The 20,750-nt window shown below is 32.4% G+C and overlaps 4 protein-coding genes across 4 annotated transcripts; all 4 read left to right on the top strand.

Moving 5' to 3' along the window:
* The first annotated feature begins 6,699 nt into the window (after window positions 1–6,699).
* Window positions 6,700–7,623, top strand: LOC127737187 (ankyrin repeat domain-containing protein 50-like). The gene has a single exon (XM_052247719.1). It carries the CDS (start codon window positions 6,700–6,702, stop codon window positions 7,621–7,623), a length of 924 nt encoding a protein of 307 aa, XP_052103679.1.
* LOC127737188 (putative ankyrin repeat protein RBE_0220) lies at window positions 7,624–8,463 on the top strand (the record flags this gene model as incomplete). The annotated part of the gene is made up of 1 exon (XM_052247720.1): window positions 7,624–8,463. A coding segment is annotated over one exon (840 nt), but the record flags the coding sequence as incomplete, so codon positions are not given.
* A 3-nt stretch (window positions 8,464–8,466) lies between these two features.
* Window positions 8,467–12,284, top strand: LOC127737189 (ankyrin repeat and KH domain-containing protein 1-like). Its single transcript, XM_052247721.1, has 3 exons — window positions 8,467–9,479; window positions 9,984–10,557; window positions 11,418–12,284. Exons 1-3 carry the CDS (start codon window positions 8,542–8,544, stop codon window positions 12,282–12,284), a joined length of 2,379 nt encoding a protein of 792 aa, XP_052103681.1. The 5' UTR covers window positions 8,467–8,541.
* A 3-nt stretch (window positions 12,285–12,287) lies between these two features.
* Window positions 12,288–13,573, top strand: LOC127739157 (ankyrin repeat domain-containing protein 50-like). Its single transcript, XM_052250750.1, has one exon. The coding sequence runs from the start codon at window positions 12,320–12,322 to the stop codon at window positions 13,298–13,300; it is 981 nt and encodes a 326-aa protein (XP_052106710.1). The 5' UTR covers window positions 12,288–12,319; the 3' UTR covers window positions 13,301–13,573.
* Window positions 13,574–20,750: the final 7,177 nt, after the last annotated feature.

The following is a 20,750-nucleotide window of genomic DNA, read 5'->3' on the forward strand; positions in this document are numbered from 1 at the left end:
TCATATACATATGTATACATTGTAACAAAGAGATTGGCAAATTTTTCGGCGCAAAACTATCTTTAACTTCAATTAAATAGCGATTTCATGTGCAAATGAATTGTTTTTGAGAAATAATACTAATATCAATGGAAACAATAGGGATCTTATCCGTTAGAGCAAACCAGCTGACTGATTGAATGAGTTTCTTTGAACGGATCATGACCACGAAGTAGTCTTGTAAAAATTGTTGGTCACATACCTCTAAAGACAAGAAATGCAGATTGTAAACGGTGATTTTAGCCTGGTAGAAATATATGCTTAACACTGAGTATGTGGAATTAATACGAACATTTACAAGGAATACTTTTAAAATAATTGAATTTGAAAATTTCCAAGAATGAGATTAATGCATTTATTTCAGTTAAAAAACTATATTAAAATTGAAACAGACAGCAAATTTATGTGCAGTTTAAACTTTGTTTTAGGAAATAATACCTCTACAAATGGAAACAATAGCTATCTTTCCCCCCAGAGCTATCTAGCCCTTTGATTATGCTGTGCTGTAAACTAACTGTTTCATGAACGGGAAGAGTTGAGTACGCACAATAATGATAAGCATGTCAAATTCAGTTTGTTCCTGCCCTAAGTCAGGAGCATGTGATTCAGTGGTTGTTGTTGATTTCTGACTATCTTACTTGTTTTCATTCATTGTTTTGTTTATAAATCAGGCTGTAACATTGTGTCATATTGGGGTTTGCATACCTTACTAAACGGTATGGGTGTGATTCATTATTGACCTACTGTGACCAATAGCTATTTGCATGTACATATGCGTTATTAAATTTGATCTCTATTGGATAATTTTCAAAAAAAAACATCTATAAATTATCATAACAAATTATCATCTTATATTTACAGGCCATTGATAGATTGGATGGACAACAAATGAAGCAAGAGTGTGATAATTTAAAAACCAAACCTTTAGATCAAACCAATAGAGAAATAATGATCGACATCAAACGGTCAAATGATGAAATCGAAGAGCTAAAGAAATCTCATGAACATATGACAGAAGAAATGAAACAAATTAGGACCTCTCAGCAGGATACAGTTCCATGGAATATTAGAGGTAAACAGTTTGAGGGGTTCAAATAACAATAAATTCAGAAGGTTTTTTTTATTCGAACGTGACTGACGAGTGTTTTGTAGACAAAACGCGCGTTTGGCGTACACAATTTTCATCCTAGTACCTGTGATGAGTTTATTTTTAGACACATGTAAGAATCTATAATAAGAAGTAACTTGTACTTGTAGATGTTCAAAATTCCAACCTTGGTGTGTTTGATAAAACTAAATTCACAAAAATATAGAACTCCAAGTGAAATACAAAACAGAAAGTCCTTTTTAAAATGGCAAAAATCAAAAATTCAATCACATCTAACGAATGTCAGAATAGTTTAAAACGGGATGTAATGACGGTTACCTGAAAATAAAAAAAAAGTACTAGTAATAAAAGTCAAAGTTCAAAGGTGTCATATAAATCTTGAAAATGTTACACTACTGTAACAACAGCCCATGAAAAGGCCGTGAAATGTCTGTGAAATATCACAGGGCCGTGAAAACCCCGTGAAAATACCCCGTGACTTTTGTAAAAAAAATATTTCTAAAGGCCGTGAAAAATATTTGATGTTAGAAAAAGACCGTGAAATTTCAATATCCCGTGAAAAGGCCGTGATAATTTGTCCTTTCATGCTTAATGAAAAATATCACGGCCTTTACACTGGTTGTTAAAACCAGTGAAAAGGCCGTGATATTTTTTCATGTCAATTTTTTCTTATCCTAATTCAGATTTAAAAAATTGAAAACAACACGTTAAAACATCCCATGTGATTATTGTAATATGGTCTGATTATTTCCACTCACATTTTCCTAAATATCCTATAAACTTTTCATTATAAATATATGTCTGTTTAAATATTATTATATGCAATACTACTGTACAGGACTGACTTTTAAAAGGAACCATTCATTGTTATAATTAATGACTTTGTGCCAATAAATATTTTGTATTTAAAGAAAAGTATTTTGCTTCTCGTCTGTACATTATTATAAACAATGTAAACATAAATTTTAATTGGAACCGAAACATGTAAAAACGAGAATTTCCCGGAATATCAGACCGTATCCGGATTCGTCTTTCTTTTAGAGTAATTGTAACATTTTCGCAAGGTTGGAAATTTGAAAGACGCCGAAGGTCGATTAATATTTACTTTATAGATGCAAGACGAGTGACAGCAAGTTTGAGGTAAGTTAAGTTATTAATATTTTATTCTTTTATGCATCATATCACCAAAATGTTGATGACGTTTGTGAGCATTTCCATTGAACTGATTTTCACTGAATTTGCAGAAACCGCGCAAACATGCATGTGATATATTAACTTATATTTGAGTCTGTTGCACTTGATTCCTTTAATCATTTCGGTTAATGTTTTCTAAGACTTACCGAATCCTTTAAATACGATTACGGTTTTGTTTTGTTTATGTATTTGGGGAAAAAAAGGGGGGCCCTTTACCCCACACTGGCCACATAAAAAAAATGACATTTATGTACAGTACACTACGTAGACATAGACATAGATAATTGGAAATGATTATAATAGCAATAAGTATCTCTGAAATGGAGTTCATTCTGATAATCAGAGGCGTAACCCCCTTTGAATCTGTCGGGAGCTATTTAAGTATTTTCTGACTTGGCCGTCGGGACACAGAGTTCAAAAGGGATTAATCAGAGGCGTAGCAGGGAAAGTATTTAATATTCGTACGGCAAAATGTCCTTTCTAGAAGGGTTTGTGCCATATCATAAGAATAATTGGTATGGCAATGAGGTGTTTAAAAAATAATTGGTATGGCGAATGTGCCTGCAGTAAAAGTTGCTACGCCCCTGGCCCCCTGTAAAATAAATAGCTGTGACTCATTACGGCTACTTAGTCTAGACAAGTTTGGCTTTAGCCATACATATTATTGCTTCAAAGAAACATTTAAATTTAATAGTTTGTCTTAAAAGTGTCTTTAGTCTTTAAAAAAATCTAAAACAAATATTATAAGTTGACAATACAGAACTTCGTTAGCTAATGATGCCATATTGGATAGGGGCAGATTTTCTGGAAAATGGTATGAAAATATGGGAAAATCTATGCATGTTTCCAAGTGGCTGTTCTGTTTCAATGAAGTGTTTTAGTATTTTTCATACCATTTTCACTCCAGTATGAAAATCTGCCCCCTATTCAATATGGGGTCATTAACCGTGAAGTCCTGTATTGCATGGAATAATATAGTAGCTGTTTTAAGTACATGTATGTACATAAATGCCAAAAATTAATTTGAATATATAAATATTTTTTTATATACATGTATAATATATGTAATGTTTCTTTATTTATTCTAGGAATGAAGAGCAAAAGGATATAGCAGTCTTTATATAAAATAGTTCAGGAATCCAATTGGAAAGAAGAGCTTTTCAGTTAAAAATATTTCCTGGGAATTAACAGGAACTTCTATAAATGTTTTTCTGGAATAGTTATTCAAAAGGGCAGTGAAGTGAAGGATTATATTAGACAAATATTGCTGAAGTGGTAAAATCAGACCCAAGAGATGTACAAAATTTCTACAATACATGTTACAGCTGACTTTAGCTACTTAATCACATTGACATTTGTGTGCTTTTATGTTTTCTTTACATAATTACTACAGTTCTATTAAAATTAATATTTAAATTCTTTGTCACAATTATTTCTAAAAAAAATACAGCATTTGAATATTGTTTTTCATAGTCTCACTTGCATTGTACTTAAATAAGTTGTCTGTAGATGTTTACACTAGGTTTTCAGGCATTTCACTTCACTTGATTGAAACAGCATTTAAATTTTTTGTTAAATTATGGCCTGAAAAATACATTTAACATTTTATAGGAGTTTTCACAATCAGTGAATGGCTGTTTATCACAGTAGTACATGTACATTTCACGGTCTTTTCACAATGGGCACATAATTTATCACGACTTTTTCACGGTGTACATTTTTGTTTTTCACAGGGTTTCTACGGTCTCTTTACCCAAGTTTTCAGTTGGCACCTTTTCACGACCTTTTCACGACAAATAAAGGCATATACTGTACTATATCTACATTTCATGGTCTTTTCACAATGGGCACATAATGCATTATCACGACTTTTTCACGGTGTACATTTTTTTTTCACAGGGTTTCTACGGTCTTTTCACTCAAATTTTCTGGTGGCACTTCTTCACGGCCTTTTCACAAACTTTTCACAGCCTTTTCACGACAGTCATTCCACGGCATTGTCACGGATAAGTTTCACGGCCCACCGTAAATTAACCGTGACAAACACTGTAAAAATCACCAGCATTTTTACGGACATTTTCACGGCCAATATACTGGGCATTGTTCCAGTAGTGTTAACTCTAATTATTTAGAAGACAGATTAATACTTTGACATTTTGGAAGTTAATTCTGGGAGAATATGCTTTTACATTTGAGTGTAAAAGGTTAAAACTGGTTGTTACAATAACTGTTTTTACCTTTGAATCAGGAAGGTCAACACTCGGAGGTTATATGATACTTAGGTTTATTTTACGAAATTACTTAAGTGTTATTTTCATTGGACATAATATGAGGAGGCGCCCAAGTTGATACATTGGAATGACAGAGGTCAACATTGAACTTATTTTGTAATTTGTAACTAGATATGTATTGCTTTACAGTTATGAAAACTTTTATGGTCCTTCTTTCTGTCAATACTCATCCCTTGTATTTGGCATTGCCCTACGCCCATGTTTTTCTCAATCTGTTTATGATTGTCTATTCACTTAATCTGTTGGATATTTACTGATTGATACTGTATTCTGAGAGAATATATATATTTATTAATAATGTTGTCATTGGCTTTGACCTGACTTTCAGTAACTGTTAATACTCTTAAATTCGTACTTTTTGTCGTTTGTGATATACCAATTGTTATTCATTCGTTTGATGTGTTTGAGCTTTTGATTTTGCCATTTGCTGAAGGACTTTTTATATGGTTGTAAAAGCGTTGACCGTACGAACGTTTTAAGAATGAAGCGTTTCCGCGCGTCATACAAAATGTACTTCGGTCAACGCTTTTACACCTAAATAAATTTACAAAAAGAAGCATTCAAATCTTAAATACATTATATTTTATATACATATATTATTAATTTTCCAAAAATTATATTTCAGCAAGAATTGAAAAAATGCTCAAAACCTGGAAGGACAATGATGACAAGATGTTTATCAAGACTGGAGCTGCTGAGTATGTTCTCAAATGTATAACGGAACACAGTTGTGTAACTATTACAGGTAGTTCTGGTGTTGGGAAGACAGCAACAATTCGACACGTGGCTTTACAGATGGTAGATGAAGGATATGATATACTTATGGTGACGGAACCTGGTGACATTTTGAAATATAACAATCCTGATAAGAAAACTTTGTTTGTTTTTGATGATTTATGTGGAAACTTTTCTATGGACCAAAGTGACGTTAAAAGATGGGACCCATTCATTGAATATATAAAAATTATTTTGGAAAAGAAACAAACAAAAATTCTGGCTGCGTGTCGGATACAAGTGTACCAGGATGAAAAGTTTAAATCTTTATCAGTTTTTAAGTCATGCGTATGTAACCTGTTATCAGAGAACATGTGTTTATCAAAAACTGAAAAACAATCATTAGCAGAGTTATATCTGAAAACAAAAGCCTCAGAGATTACCGGCTATTATAATTTATATGATTGTTTTCCTCTATTATGTAAATTGTACCATGATAGTCCTAAACCTGATATTACAGATTTCTTTCAGAATCCATTTTTAGTTTATGAAACAGAGATTAATAAGTTTTTTGAGAAAGGACATTACACTAAATACTGCGCTCTGGCTTTATGTGTCATGTTTAACAATAAGTTGAAGAAAAATATATTGACAGAAGAGGTAAATGAAGAAACAAGGACTATCATAGAGAACACATGTGAGGCATGTAGATTAGGCAGGGGAACATCAAGACTTGTTTTACAAGATGAACTTGACTCACTTACACATACATTCATAAAGAAAGAACATTACATATATAAAATTTTACATGATAAAATATTTGACTTTCTTGCAAAGATTTATGGACAAAAAATGATCGGTTGCTTGATAAGGAACGCAGACATTGGGTTAATAAAGGAAAGATTTTTATTAGAAAGACAGGACAACATGGATCAATTTATTACTTTAATACCTCCAGCGTATCACAAGATGTACATACATAGAATGATTGGCGACTGGTCAAAGGGTAAATTACAAGATGTATTTAGTAACATCAATATGAAGATACCACAGTTTAGACAGAAAGTTCTCTTCTATCTGAATATATTAGATATATCTTACCAAAGACAACTGGCAAATATCTGTGATGAAAATTATCAGTTTAAAACAAAAATTCCTATTTCGTTAGTTAAGAAAAAAAATCAAGATCAGGATGATATTTATGATACTGCTTTATTCTATTGTTGTGATATAGGAGATATTTCATTCTTACATTGGTGTTGTAATCGTTGTGTTAATGTAAACAGGTGCACCTATTCTGGTCAGTCATCCATATTGATTGCATCGGAACATGGTCATACTGAAATAGTTAGAATGTTGTTAGACAAAGGAGCAGACTTTGATAAATGTGACTGGTATGGTCAGTCACCTGTGATAATGGCTTGTAAACAAGGTCATATAGAAATAGTAAAGATGTTGTTAGACAGAGGCGCAGACTGTTATAAATGTGATTGTTCTGGTCAATCACCTGTACTGACAGCTTGTAGACATGGTCATACAAAAATATTACTTATGTTGCTAGACAATGGAGTAGACTATAATAATTGTGATGATGATGGTCAATCACCTGTTCAGACGGCTTGTAGACAAGGTCATACAGAAATCGTAAATATGCTGTTAGACAGAGGAGCAGACTGTAATAAGTGTGATGATTATGGTCAATCTGCTGTACTGACGGCTTGTAGACGAGGTAACACAGAAATAGTTAAGTTGCTATTAGACAGAGGAGCAGACTTTAATAAATGTGACAATAATGATCAGTCGCCTGTTATGAGGGCTTGTGAACAAGGCCACACAGAAATAGTTCAGATGTTGTTAGATAAAGAAGTAAACTATGATAAATGTAACCGGTTTGGTAATTCACTTGTAATGAAGGCTTGTGAACAGGGTCATTCAGAAATAGTAAAGATGTTGGTAGACAGAGGAGTAGACTTTAAGACATGTAATGAACGTGGTCAGTCAACTGTTATGAAGGCTTGTGAACAAGGTCATACAGAAATAGTAAAGATGCTCTTAGACAAAGGAGTAGACTATAATAAATGTAACAAATTAGGTGAGTCACTTGTAATGCTGGCCTTGAAACATGATCATACAGAAGTAGTAAAGATGTTGGTAAACAAAGGAGCAGACTGTAATAAATGTGACCAATGGGGTGAGTCACCTGTAATGATGGCTTTAAAAAATGGTCATACAGAAACAGCGAAGATGTTGGTAGACAAAGGGGCAGATTGTAATTAATTTGATGTTGATGATCAACCACCTATACTGAAGGCTTGTGGACAAGGTCATATGGAAATAGTAAAGATGTTGTTAGAAATAGGAGCAGACTGTAATAAATGTGACAGTGAAGATCAGTCACCTGTAATGATGGCTTGTAGACACGGTCATATAGAAATAGTAAAGATGTTGTTAGATAAAGGAGCAGACTGTAATAATTGTGACAAGCTGGGTAAATCACCTGTACTGAAGGCTTGTGAACATTGTCATACAGAAATAGTAAAGATTTTGCTAGACAGAGGAGCAGACTGTAATACATGCGACAAAGGGGATCAGTCACCTGTATTGATAGCTTGTGGACAAGGTCATGAAGAAATAGTAAAGATGTTGCTAGATAGAAGAGCAGACTGTAATAAATGTGACAGAGATGACCAGTCACCTTTAATGAAGGCTTGTGAAGAAGGTCATGTAGAAATAGTAAAGATGTTGCTAGATAGAAGATCAGACTGTAATAAATGTGACAGAGATGACCAGTCACCTGTAATGAAGGCCTGTGAACAAGGTCATATAGAAATAGTAAAGATATTGCTAGACAAAGGAGCAGATTATAATAAATGTGACAGTAAAGGCCATTCACCTGTAATGAGAGCTTGTAAACAAGGTCATATTGAAATAGTTAAGATTTTGCTAGACAGAGGAGCAGACTGTAATACATGTGAGAGTAAAGACCAGACACCTATAATGAAGGCTTGTAAACGAGGTCATATAGAAGTAGTGAAGATATTATTAGACAGAGGAGTAGACTGTAATAAATGTGACCTGTGGGGTCAGTCACCTGTAATGATGGCTTGTGCACGAGGTCATAAAGAAATAGTAAAGATATTGTTAGACAGAGGTGCAGACTGTAATAAATGTGACAGTGAAAACACATCACCTGTAATGAGAGCTTGTAGACATGGTTATGTTGAAATAGTAAATATGTTGCTAGATAGAGGAGCAGACTGTAATAAATGTACCAGGCATGATCAGTCACCTATAATGAAGGCTTGTAAACATGGTCATACAGAAATAGTTAAGATGTTGATAGACAAAGGAGCAGACTGTAATAAATGTGACGATTACTATCATCAGTCTCCTTTAATGAAGGCTAGTGAACAAGGTCATTCTGAAATGGTAAAGATGTTGTTAGACAAAGAAGCAGACTGTAATAAATGTGACCTGTGGGGTCTGTCACCTGTAATGATGGCTTGTGCACGAGGTCATAAAGAAATAGTAAAGATATTGTTAGACAGAGGTGCAGACTGTAATACATGTAACAGGGATGGTCAACCACCTATAATGAAGGCTTGTAAACAAGGTCATATAGAAATAGTAAAGATGTTGCTAGACAGAGGAGCAGACTGTAATAAATATGACGATGACCATCAGTCACCTATCATGATGGCTTGTGAACAAGGTCATACGGAAATAGTTAGTATGTTATTAGACCACGGAGCAGACTGTCATAAATCAGACAGTGACGATCAAACACTTATTATGACGGCTTTGGAGCATGATCATACAGATATAGTAAAGATGTTGTTAGACAGAGGAGCAGACTCCAACAAATTTGACACGTGGGGTCAGTCATCTTTACAGATGGTTTGTGGAAATGGTCAAACAGAAATTGTACAGGTATTGATAGACAGAGGAGTAGACTATAATAGATGTGACGAGAATGGGAAGTCACCTCTATTTACAGCTTGTGAAGCTGGTCGTACACAAATAGTAAAGATATTGTTAGATAGAGGAGTTTACTATAATAAATGTAACAAGCTGGATCAGTCACCTGTGATGATGGCTTTGAAATATGGATATACAGAAATAGTAAAGATGTTGTTAGACAAAGGAGCACACTGTAACACATGTCATGAACACGGCCGTTCATCTGTAATGGAAGCTTGCAAAAATGGTCATACAAAAACAGTAAAGATGTTGTTAGACAAAGGAGCTGACTATAATAGATGTTATAATTGTGGCCAGTTACCTGTAATGACGGCTTGTGAACATGGTAATATAGAAATTGTTAAAATGTTGTTGGACAAAGGAGCAGACTGTAATAAATGTGATCCACATGGTCGGTTACCTGTAACGGAGGCTTGCAAACATGGTCATACAGAAATAGTAACGGTGTTGTTAGACAGAGGAGCAGACTGCAATGAAAGTGATCAATATGGTCGGTTACCTGTAACGGAGGCTTGTAAACATGGTAATACAGAAATAGTAAAGATGTTGTTAGAAAAAGGAGCAGACTGTAATAAATGTGACATTGATGAGCGGTCACCCATACTGATGGCTTGTCAAAAAGGTCATTCAGAAATAGTAAATATGTTGTTGGACAGAGGAGCAGACTATAAAAAAATTGACAAGTGGGATGATTCACCTGTAATGATGGCTTGTGAACACGGTTATAAAAATATAATAAAGATGTTGCTAGACAAAGGAGCAGACTGTAATAAATGTGATAGTGATGATCAGTCACCTGTAGTAATGGCTTGTGAACATGGTCATACAGAAATAGTGAAGATTTTGTTAGACAGAGGCGCAGACTGTAATAAATGTGACAAGTGGAGTAACTCACCTATACTAATGGCTTGTAAACATGGTCATACTGAAATAGTGAAGATTTTGTTAAACAGAGGAGCAGACTGTAATAAATATAACATAGATGATCAGTCACCTGTAATAATGGCTTGTGAACACGGTCATACAGAAATAGTAAAGATATTGTTAGATAGAGGAGCAGACTGTAATAAATGTGACAAGTGGAGTAACTCACCTATACTAAAGGCTTGTGAACATGGTCATACGGAAATAGTGAAGATTTTGTTAGGTAGAGAAGCAGACTATAATAAATGTAACATGGATGATCAGTCACCTTTACTAGTGGCTGGTGAAAATGGTCATACAAAAATAGTAAATATTTTGTTAGACAGAGGAGCAGACTGTAATAAATGTGACAAGTTGTGTAAGTCACCTTTGCTAATGGCTTGTGAAGATGGTCATACGGAAATAGTGAAGATGTTGTTAGAGAGAGAAGCAGACTGTAATAAATGTAACATTGATGATCAGTCACCTGTACTAATGGCTGGTGAAAATGGTCATACAGAAATAGAAAAGATGTTGTTAGACAGCGGAGCAGACTGTAATAAATGTGACAAGTTGTGTCAGTCACCTTTGCTAATGGCTTGTGAACATGGTCATACGGAAATAGTGAAGATGTTGTTAGAGAGAGGAGCAGACTGTAATAAATGTAACATTGATGATCAGTCACCTGTACTAATGGCTGGTGAAAATGGTCATACAGAAATAGTAAAGATGTTGTTAGACAGCGGAGCAGACTGTAATAAATGTGACAAGTTGTGTAAGTCACCTTTGCTAATGGCTTGTAAACATGGTCATACGGAAATAGTGAAGATTTTATTAGAGAGAGAAGCAGACTGTAATAAATTGAGCAATAGCGGTTTTTCATCTGTAATGATAGCTTGTAAACAAGGTCATACAGAAATAGTGAAAATGTTGTTAGAAAGGGAAGTAGACTGCATTAAATGTGATAATTGTGGCCAGTCACCTGTAATGATGGTTTGTGAACATGGTCATACAGAAATAGTAAAGTTGTTTTTAAACAAAGGAGTAGAACGTGATGAAAACGGTAATTCACTTCTAGGTATAGCTTGTAAACATGGTCATACAGAAATAGTAAACATGTTGTTAGACAAAGGAGCAGATTATAATAATGTGAAAGTGATCAATATGGTCGGTTACCTGTAACGGAGGCTTGTAAACATGGTAATACAGAAATAGTAAAGATGTTGTTAGAAAAAGGAGCAGACTGTAATAAATGTGACATTGATGAGCGGTCACCCATACTGATGGCTTGTCAAAAAGGTCATTCAGAAATAGTAAATATGTTGTTGGACAGAGGAGCAGACTATAAAAAAATTGACAAGTGGGATGATTCACCTGTAATGATGGCTTGTGAACACGGTTATAAAGATATAATAAAGATGTTGCTAGACAAAGGAGCAGACTGTAATAAATGTGATAGTGATGATCAGTCACCTGTAGTAATGGCTTGTGAACATGGTCATACAGAAATAGTGAAGATTTTGTTAGACAGAGGCGCAGACTGTAATAAATGTGACAAGTGGAGTAACTCACCTATACTAATGGCTTGTGAACATGGTCATACTGAAATAGTGAAGATTTTGTTAAACAGAGGAGCAGACTGTAATAAATATAACATAGATGATCAGTCACCTGTAATAATGGCTTGTGAACACGGTCATACAGAAATAGTAAAGATATTGTTAGATAGAGGAGCAGACTGTAATAAATGTGACAAGTGGAGTAACTCACCTATACTAAAGGCTTGTGAACATGGTCATACGGAAATAGTGAAGATTTTGTTAGGTAGAGAAGCAGACTATAATAAATGTAACATGGATGATCAGTCACCTTTACTAATGGCTGGTGAAAATGGTCATACAAAAATAGTAAATATTTTGTTAGACAGAGGAGCAGACTGTAATAAATGTGACAAGTTGTGTAAGTCACCTTTGCTAATGGCTTGTGAACATGGTCATACGGAAATAGTGAAGATGTTGTTAGAGAGAGAAGCAGACTGTAATAAATTGTACTAATGGCTGGTGAAAATGGTCATACAGAAATAGTAAAGATGTTGTTAGACAGCGGAACAGACTGTAATAAATGTGACAAGTTGTGTAAGTCACCTTTGCTAATGGCTTGTGAACATGGTCATACGGAAATAGTGAAGATGTTGTTAGAGAGAGGAGCAGACTGTAATAAATGTAACATTGATGATCAGTCACCTGTACTAATGGCTGGTGAAAATGGTCATACAGAAATAGTAAAGATGTTGTTAGACAGCGGAGCAGACTGTAATAAATGTGACAAGTTGTGTAAGTCACCTTTGCTAATGGCTTGTAAACATGGTCATACGGAAATAGTGAAGATTTTATTAGAGAGAGAAGCAGACTGTAATAAATTGAGCAATAGCGGTTTTTCATCTGTAATGATAGCTTGTAAACAAGGTCATACAGAAATAGTGAAAATGTTGTTAGAAAGGGAAGTAGACTGCATTAAATGTGATAATTGTGGCCAGTCACCTGTAATAATGGTTTGTGAACATGGTCATACAGAAATAGTAAAGTTGTTTTTAAACAAAGGAGTAGAACGTGATGAAAACGGTAATTCACTTCTAGGTATAGCTTGTAAACATGGTCATACAGAAATAGTAAACATGTTGTTAGACAAAGGAGCAGATTATAATAAAAGAGATCGTAATGGTGATTCACCTGTTCTGACGGGTTGCAAACATGGTCATACAGAAATAGTAAACATTTTGTTAGACAAAGGAGCAGATTATAATAAATGTTGTTCAGTTGGCGGTTCACCGATAATGAAGGCTTGTAAAAATGGTAATATAGAAATAAATAAAATGTTGTTAGAAAAAGGAGCAAACTATACAAATTGTGACCACTATGGCAATTCACCTGTAATGAAGGCTTGTAAATATGGTCATACTGAAATATTAAAGATTTTGTTAAACATAGGAGCAGATTATCATGAATGTGGTAAATATGGCGGTTCACCGGTAATGAGGGCTTGTGAATATGGTAATACCAGAAATAGTTAAAATGTTGTTAGACAAAGGAGCAGACTATAAACAATGTGACAGAGATGGCATTTCACCTGTAATGAAGGCTTGTGAACATGGTCATAAAGAAATTATAAAGATGTTGTCGGACAAAGGAGAATACTGTAATAAATGTGATGAACATGGTAGGTTTACTTCTAAACACTATTTTAATAGAATATTTGACAAAGGAGATGAAATGAATAAATGTAATAATTTGGTTGAGGCTTGTGCACATGGTCGTTCAAAAATAATAAAAATGTTAAACAGAAATAGAGGCTGTAATAAATGCGATAATTGTGGTCAGTCACCTGTATGAAGTACTTGCAAACATGATCATAAACAAAAAAAAAGGTGTTGTAAGACAAAGAGCAGACAATTATAAGTGTGAAAAATATATATGGCCAGTCATCTGTAATGAAGGTTTGTGAACAAAGTCATACAAATATAATAAAGATATTGGTAGACAGAGGGGTAAACTGTAATACACGTGACAGTAGGGGTTAGTCACCTGCAATGAAGGCTTATATACATGGTCACATAAAAAAGTAAGATGTTGTTAGCCAGATTTGTTTGACATTTATCAGCAAAATGAAACTATTATAAAGATGGATTCTGATATATTTTAAAGCAAAAAGAAACTATTTTTACTATGATAAATAACAAAATGAAATTAGTGTAAAGATGTATTCCAATATTATAAAGCAAAATGCAGCTATTGTTCAGATGTATTATGACATTTTGAACCAGCCAGAAACTATTGTTAAGATATATTCTGACATTTTTAAACACAAAGAAACTATTGTAAAGATGTCTTCTAATATTATAAAAGCAATACAAAAGTTATAGTAGATATGCGTTCTTACAATAATAGGCATTAAGAAACTATTGTTAAGATACATTCCTGCATTATAAAGCAATCATAAGCTATTGTTTCATTCTCAAATAAAATGAATCTATTGTAAAAATGTATTCTAACAACTTAAGGCAATAGAAAACTATTGAAAAGATGTATTCTATCAATATAAAGAATAAAAACAATATCTTAAAGATGTTTTAACATTATAAAGCAACAGTAAATTTTTAAAGTATGTATGCTAACATTATAAAGCAATAAGAAACTGTTTTAAAGATATATTCGTATGTTAAAAGGAAAAATTGGTAAGAAGTAGTCTGACATTATAAAGTAGTAAGAAACTATTATAAAGACGTAGTCTGATATTATAAAGCACCATGAAACTATTGCAAAGAGGTTGTCAGACATTATAAAGCAAAACGAAACTCTTGTATAAACATGATAAATGCTTTCTGACAATTACGAAATACGAAACTGTTGAAAGACATTATGAAGCATTTAGTTGGTGCTTTCTATTTTTTGTCTGATGTGTTTGTTTTTTTTTTTGTATTTTGTGAAGCGCTTATAGTAATCGTTGTTATTATATAATTCACTTTATAAATATTGTATTTATTATGTTTATTGTTGATACAAAAACTATCAAAATGTCATAATAAATAGCAAACTATTTTAAAGATGTATTCTATCATTATTAAGTAAAATGAAACTATTACAAAACTATTGAAAATATCTATTCTATCAATATAAAAAATAATAACAATATCTTAAAGATGTTTTAACATTATAAAGCAACAGAAAAATATTGAAAATATGTATGCTACCATTATAAAACAATAAGAAAGTGTTTTAAAGATATATTCGTACGTTAAAAGGAAAAATTGGTAAGAAGTAGTCTGACATTATAAAGTAGTAAGAAACTATTATAAAGACGTAGTCTGATATTATAAAGCACCATGAAACTATTGCAAAAAGGTTGTCAGACATTATAAAGCAAAACGAAACTCTTGTATAAACATGATAAATGTTTTCTGACATTTACGAAATACGAAACTGTTGAAAAACATTATGAAGCAATTAGTTAGTGCTTTCTATTTTATGTCTTATGTGTTTGTTTTTTTTTTGTATTTTGTCAAGCGCTTAAAGTAATCGTTGTTATTATATAATCCACTTTATAAATATTGTATTTATTATGTTTATTGTTGATACAAAAACTATCAAGATGACATAATACATAGCAAACTATTTTAAAGATGTATTCTATCATTATTAAGTAAAATGAAACTATTGCAAAACTATTGCAAAGATCTATACTTCTATTATAAAGCAATCTACTACTACTATTGTATTAGTCATAATTTATCTTTTAAAAATGATTTTTGACAATATAAAGCAATATGCTTCTACTGTAAAGATGTATTATGACATTACAAAGCAATATAAAACTATTGTGAAATATATTTTGACATTATAAAGCAAAATAAAACAATTGTAAAGATGAAGTCCGACATTATAAAGTAATAAGAAACTATTGCAAAGACGTAGTCTGATATCATAAAGCAATAGAAAACTGTTGTAATGATGTATTCTGAAATTATACAGCAATAAGATACTATTGTTAAAATTCTTGCATTTTAAAGCAAAAAAAGAAATTATTGTAAATATGTATGCTAAAATTATAAAGTAAAATTCAACTATTGTAAAGATACGTTCTTACATATTATTGACCAAATATGCTACTATTGTATTAGTCATACTTTGTCTTTTAAAGAGGAATTTTGACAATAAAGCAATATGCTATTTTGATAATGATGTATTCTAAATAATATATAATAAAGTAAAATTCAACTATTGTACAGATATGTTCTTACATATAATTGACCAATTTGCTACTATTGTATTAGTCATACTTTGTCTTTTAAAGAGAAATTTTGACAATAAAGCAATATGCTACTTTCATAAAGATGTATTCTAACATTATAAAGTAAAATTCAACTATTGTAAAGATATGTTCTTACATATTATTAACCAATATGCTACCATTGTTTTAGTTATACTTTATCTTTTAAAGAAGAATTTTGACAATAAAGCAATATGCTACTTTAATAAAGATAAACATTATAAAGCTATAAGCTACTTTTCAGTATTATGATAGTAATAAATCACCTTTTGAAAAAGAACATTTAAACAATAAAGCAATACGCTACTGTTGAAAAAATGCATTCTGTTATTATAAAGCTATATGTTTCTATGTAAAATAAATTCAGACATTTAAAGTATTATGCTTCTGTTGTGAGATGTATTATGGCAGCAAACAGCAGTATCTTATTGTTATTAAGATGTTTTCTGACATTATAAAGCACTATGCTACCGTGGTCAAAAATGTTCTGACAGTATACAGTAAAATTCTACTGTTTTGAAGATAGTAACTAGCATTCTGAAATTATGAAAATATATATTGTTGTAGAGATTTGATAGTTTTGTAAAATACTGTAGATTCTTAAACTTATTGCAATATTTTTATATATTCGAAACATGCGACAGTATTTAGGACCAATGATAAAAACTCCTTCACAAAAGTTTTGCTATCGCATTCATTAGAATTAACATGTTTACCAGTGATCAGTGATTCGCAATAATAAAAGTGCGCATTAATTTCCAAACTTACAGATTATGTTTTTGAGTTTAATAGATATGCTTATACTGTAAGGATATATGCTCATGATGTGAGAAGATGTAGAAGCAAACTGATGAACATGTAATAAGTGATCTTGTTGACATGAGATGTACTACTATTGTACATAATGATAATTCTGTTCATAGATTTGTGCTAATATTGTAAAGAGATGAGCTGGTGCAAAGCAAAATGCTATTTTTAAAAAAAGTGAGTTATGATGAAGAGATGTACTTTTTCGTGTTGAAAGTTGTACAGTTATTAAGAGATGTGCTTTTATTGTTAAATGTTGTACTGTTATTAATAGATGTGCTGTTGTTGTTGAAGGATGTAATGTTATTAAGAGATGAGCATTTTTTGTTGAAAGTTGTACTATTGTTAAGAGATATGCATTTGTTGTTGAATGTGCTTATGTTGCAATGGAAAATGTTTGCAAAATGAATTGTATGATGTTTTAATTCTGGTTTATCATAATTATAGGGCTTTTACGGAAATCTATGATTTTTTGTTGTGTTAATGAAAGACGAAAATTAAAATGCAAATTGTTGAAAAATTAATGTTTCCATGATTTTTCAATTTAAACAGAACAAAATAAACAAGATACATGAACTGCTTATAAACTCTATGAAAATACCTTTTTAAATTGGAATAAAACTTTCTACAGGACAAGTAAGAATGGCATACTGTTCACGCTTTTTGAATATCTGATCGATGTTCGCATTGTTGTTTTTTTTTTGTCTCGTCTGCGACGAAATTTGCGACATTGGGAGTACAATTATATTTCAGAAGGTAGAATACCTGGATGATTCATATCTTGTATGCACTTCTTCCTATGTTACGAAGATTCCGTCTGACATATGTCCATTGCCGTTGGTTCATTACTTATTGACTGCTTGAAAAACAAATTGCAAAATATTCACTTATTATGAGTAATATGATAACTATATATGTTCCTTGCAATGAGATGTTTATTAGATGTGCATATCGGTCTGGCATGGTTCATTTGAACGTGATCTCATTTTCATGATTATTTTAAATTTGTAGTGAGACATTTATATTAAAGACTTTTAATATAAATTCAAACATAAATAAATCAGGTGAGACCTTTCAGCTTGTTCACTCATGCTGTGTTTATGTAACCACTCTGGATTTTAAGATTGGCTGAATTCTGAATTAAAGATACATGTATATCCTGAAACTAATAATGTATTTTATGACTGGAAGACATTTGTACACACCATTTCAATCGTCAACGTATTGACATGTTATTTTCCCTATTGGAATTAGGGCAATAATTCGTAGATCAGCAACTGTATTCTAGATATACACTTGTACATACGGATATGGTTCCTTTGTAAATCTAAATTTATAGAATATTACTTATTTATGAATAAATGTGATATCAAATTAAAACAGTTAATAAGAATTATTAAAGTACTTCATTTGTTTCTTGTGCTCGTGTAATTCATTGAATAATATTCGGTTTAAACTGTGTATAAATTCATGACACGCAAAGCGAGTTAATCTTGGAGTACATACATTTTCCTTAGTCTAAAAAATGATGTGCATGTAAAAAAAACAAACGTTTTTCGTCATGAATTACATTTGAAATGCACTCGAGACATACTTTGTTATGTCAAGAAGTACCCTGATAACGCTCTTGTACAATTATTAGTCTATGTGAGGAAATATACTCAATATAGGGATATTTTCCTCTGCTCAAAGGGACCGTAGTAAAATGAGATATATTTCAAGACTAAACTTTGTCTTGAAAGGGTTGTAGCCACAGAGCTTTCTATCAGCACAGTTGTGCATTTGGAGTCTCCACTGATTGCGTCCTTTTGTAATGGAAAAGACGAACTTAAATTTTCAAGCCTATGCCAGTATCTGATCATAGACTTTGCATTGTCAAAACTCAGAGGAAATCTCCGTACTCCAGAAAAAGTAACAAAATATGCTGTTCTTTTGCCCACATCAAGTAAAATTTAAAACAAATGTATATGCTATCTTTCTGAAAAAAGCTGTTCTACGAGAATTTTTCAACTATACTAAATAAAAGTTTTGATCTCTGAGTTTTCAAATGTATATATTCATGCAGTTTCAAATTTTACAAAAAGGTTTCCATATTACTGAAAAATTATTACACCAGGGTTTTTGATATCACAAACTACTGAAAACATTTAATAAATTTTGTCATCGGCGCAAGGACATCATTCGTAAATATAAATCAACATGCAGACATCTTATACGTTCAGGTATTTCACATCCAATCTTTGATTGCAATATTCTATACAAAGTACAAAAATGTCGTCATTCACCTCAAAAGCTAACCAAACCTTTAAACAGACTAATTAAGAGAGATATAGTTACGATACTGTTGTCAGGTCATTAAAGTTGGATTATTTTGGTACTAGTATTAATATTGATTATCTCATATGGTCTTTGCATCGGAAATAAACACATTTATTCTAAAACCATTTGTTGGCATGATACGGGTTATGTTCTTCTCATATATTTTATGATGGTATGATACTAAACCCCTAACGGGAGGGATTTGCTTGGTTTTCATATGATGAACACATAATCTTTCAATCAGTTTAATTGAGGTCCCGAGCTTGCATGTTCTTTGTTAATGTATATATCATTGTCATTTTGCTTAGTTTCTTTTGTTACCTATTCTGACATCAGACTAGGACTTATTTTAAACTGAGTTTGACTGTGCGTATTGCTGTGGTTTTTTTTATTCTACATTGGCTCTCAAAACATGTTTAACTCCGTCCCATTTTGTTGTGCCTTTCGCAAGTCTTGAGTCTCTGGCCTTTGCAAGTTTTGTATAATTTTTTAATTTTAGTTCATTTGTATGTTTTGGAGTTTGGTGGGACGTCGATTTTCTCGCTGTGTTGAAGACCCATTGGTAGCCTTATGCTGTTTTCTGCTCTTTGGTCGGGTTGTTGCTTCTTTGACACATTCCCTATTTCCATTCTCTATTATATTTAAATCTCTATTCTATAAGTTGTTTACGATATAGAAATAAGAAGATGTGGTTTGATTGCTAATGAGACAAATATCCACCAGTTTTCAAATAAAGTGGGAGGAAGGAGTAAAACATTTTGTGATATCAAAAACCCTGGTGTTATATCGTTTCAGTAATGCAGAGATTTCTTTTATTAAAATCAAATACTTTGTCACATACACGAGAGAATCGAACAAGTTGAAATATATAAACACCATACGATGGTGCCAAGGGAACGTCACCATCTTAAATGGATAAAAACAAAATGAAATGACAAATCATTTATTTTATCGTCGATTTTAAGCTTTCCGTTAGAGATGTAGTTATAAAGATCTAGGAAATTCCGTGTTAATTGTTAGCATTACCTGTATTTAAAGTAATTTCAACAGGATAAATCTCAGGATAAAGTATAACCACTGCAACAGAGATTAAAAATACTATAACTAATAAGGGGATATCTAAAAGTCCCTGGTTAAAACACTCTTCTGAAATCAAAAATTTCCCTGGACTTGTATTACAGTCCAACAGATAAATTCCGTATGGTTGTCACAGACATCATCGATTTATTCGAAGAGCAATCAAGTACGTCATCAAGATAAATATAGCATAAATGCATTATAACATGTTATGAAGGTAATTGAGTGCTTATATCCAGTTATATTGCAATTGGTTTCTTTGGACACCCTGTTTGCAGAAACTGAAGATTGCAATAGAATTAAAATGTGTTATACCAGGCACTTAGGTACTTGCATTAAAATACGGATATTGTGTTGTTGAAAAAAGTAAAATAGCACATACGGAACTCCGAGGAAAATTCTAAACGGAAAGTCCCTATGCAAATGGCAAAATCAAACGCTCACACAAATAAAACGCATGGATAACAACTGTCGTATTTATCAACAAGGTCTTG

This window comes from Mytilus californianus, unplaced genomic scaffold, assembly GCF_021869535.1.
Source record: "Mytilus californianus isolate M0D057914Y unplaced genomic scaffold, xbMytCali1.0.p SCAF_4, whole genome shotgun sequence".
NCBI classification, from domain to species: Eukaryota; Metazoa; Mollusca; class Bivalvia; order Mytilida; family Mytilidae; genus Mytilus; species Mytilus californianus.

Bases quoted from the DNA above. Each gene is read 5' to 3' on its own strand.
- LOC127737187 (XM_052247719.1), top strand. From the start codon at position 6,700: ATGTTGTTAGACAAAGGAGCAGACTTTGATAAATGTGACTGGTATGGT.
- LOC127737189 (XM_052247721.1), top strand. From the start codon at position 8,542: ATGAGAGCTTGTAGACATGGTTATGTTGAAATAGTAAATATGTTGCTA. The intron at 9,480-9,983 runs GTTAGACAAAGG...GTTGTTGGACAG, and splicing joins ACAGAAATAGTAAAGATGTT to AGGAGCAGACTATAAAAAAA. The intron at 10,558-11,417 runs GTAAATATTTTG...CCTGTAACGGAG, and splicing joins AAAATGGTCATACAAAAATA to GCTTGTAAACATGGTAATAC.
- LOC127739157 (XM_052250750.1), top strand. From the start codon at position 12,320: ATGTTGTTAGACAGCGGAACAGACTGTAATAAATGTGACAAGTTGTGT.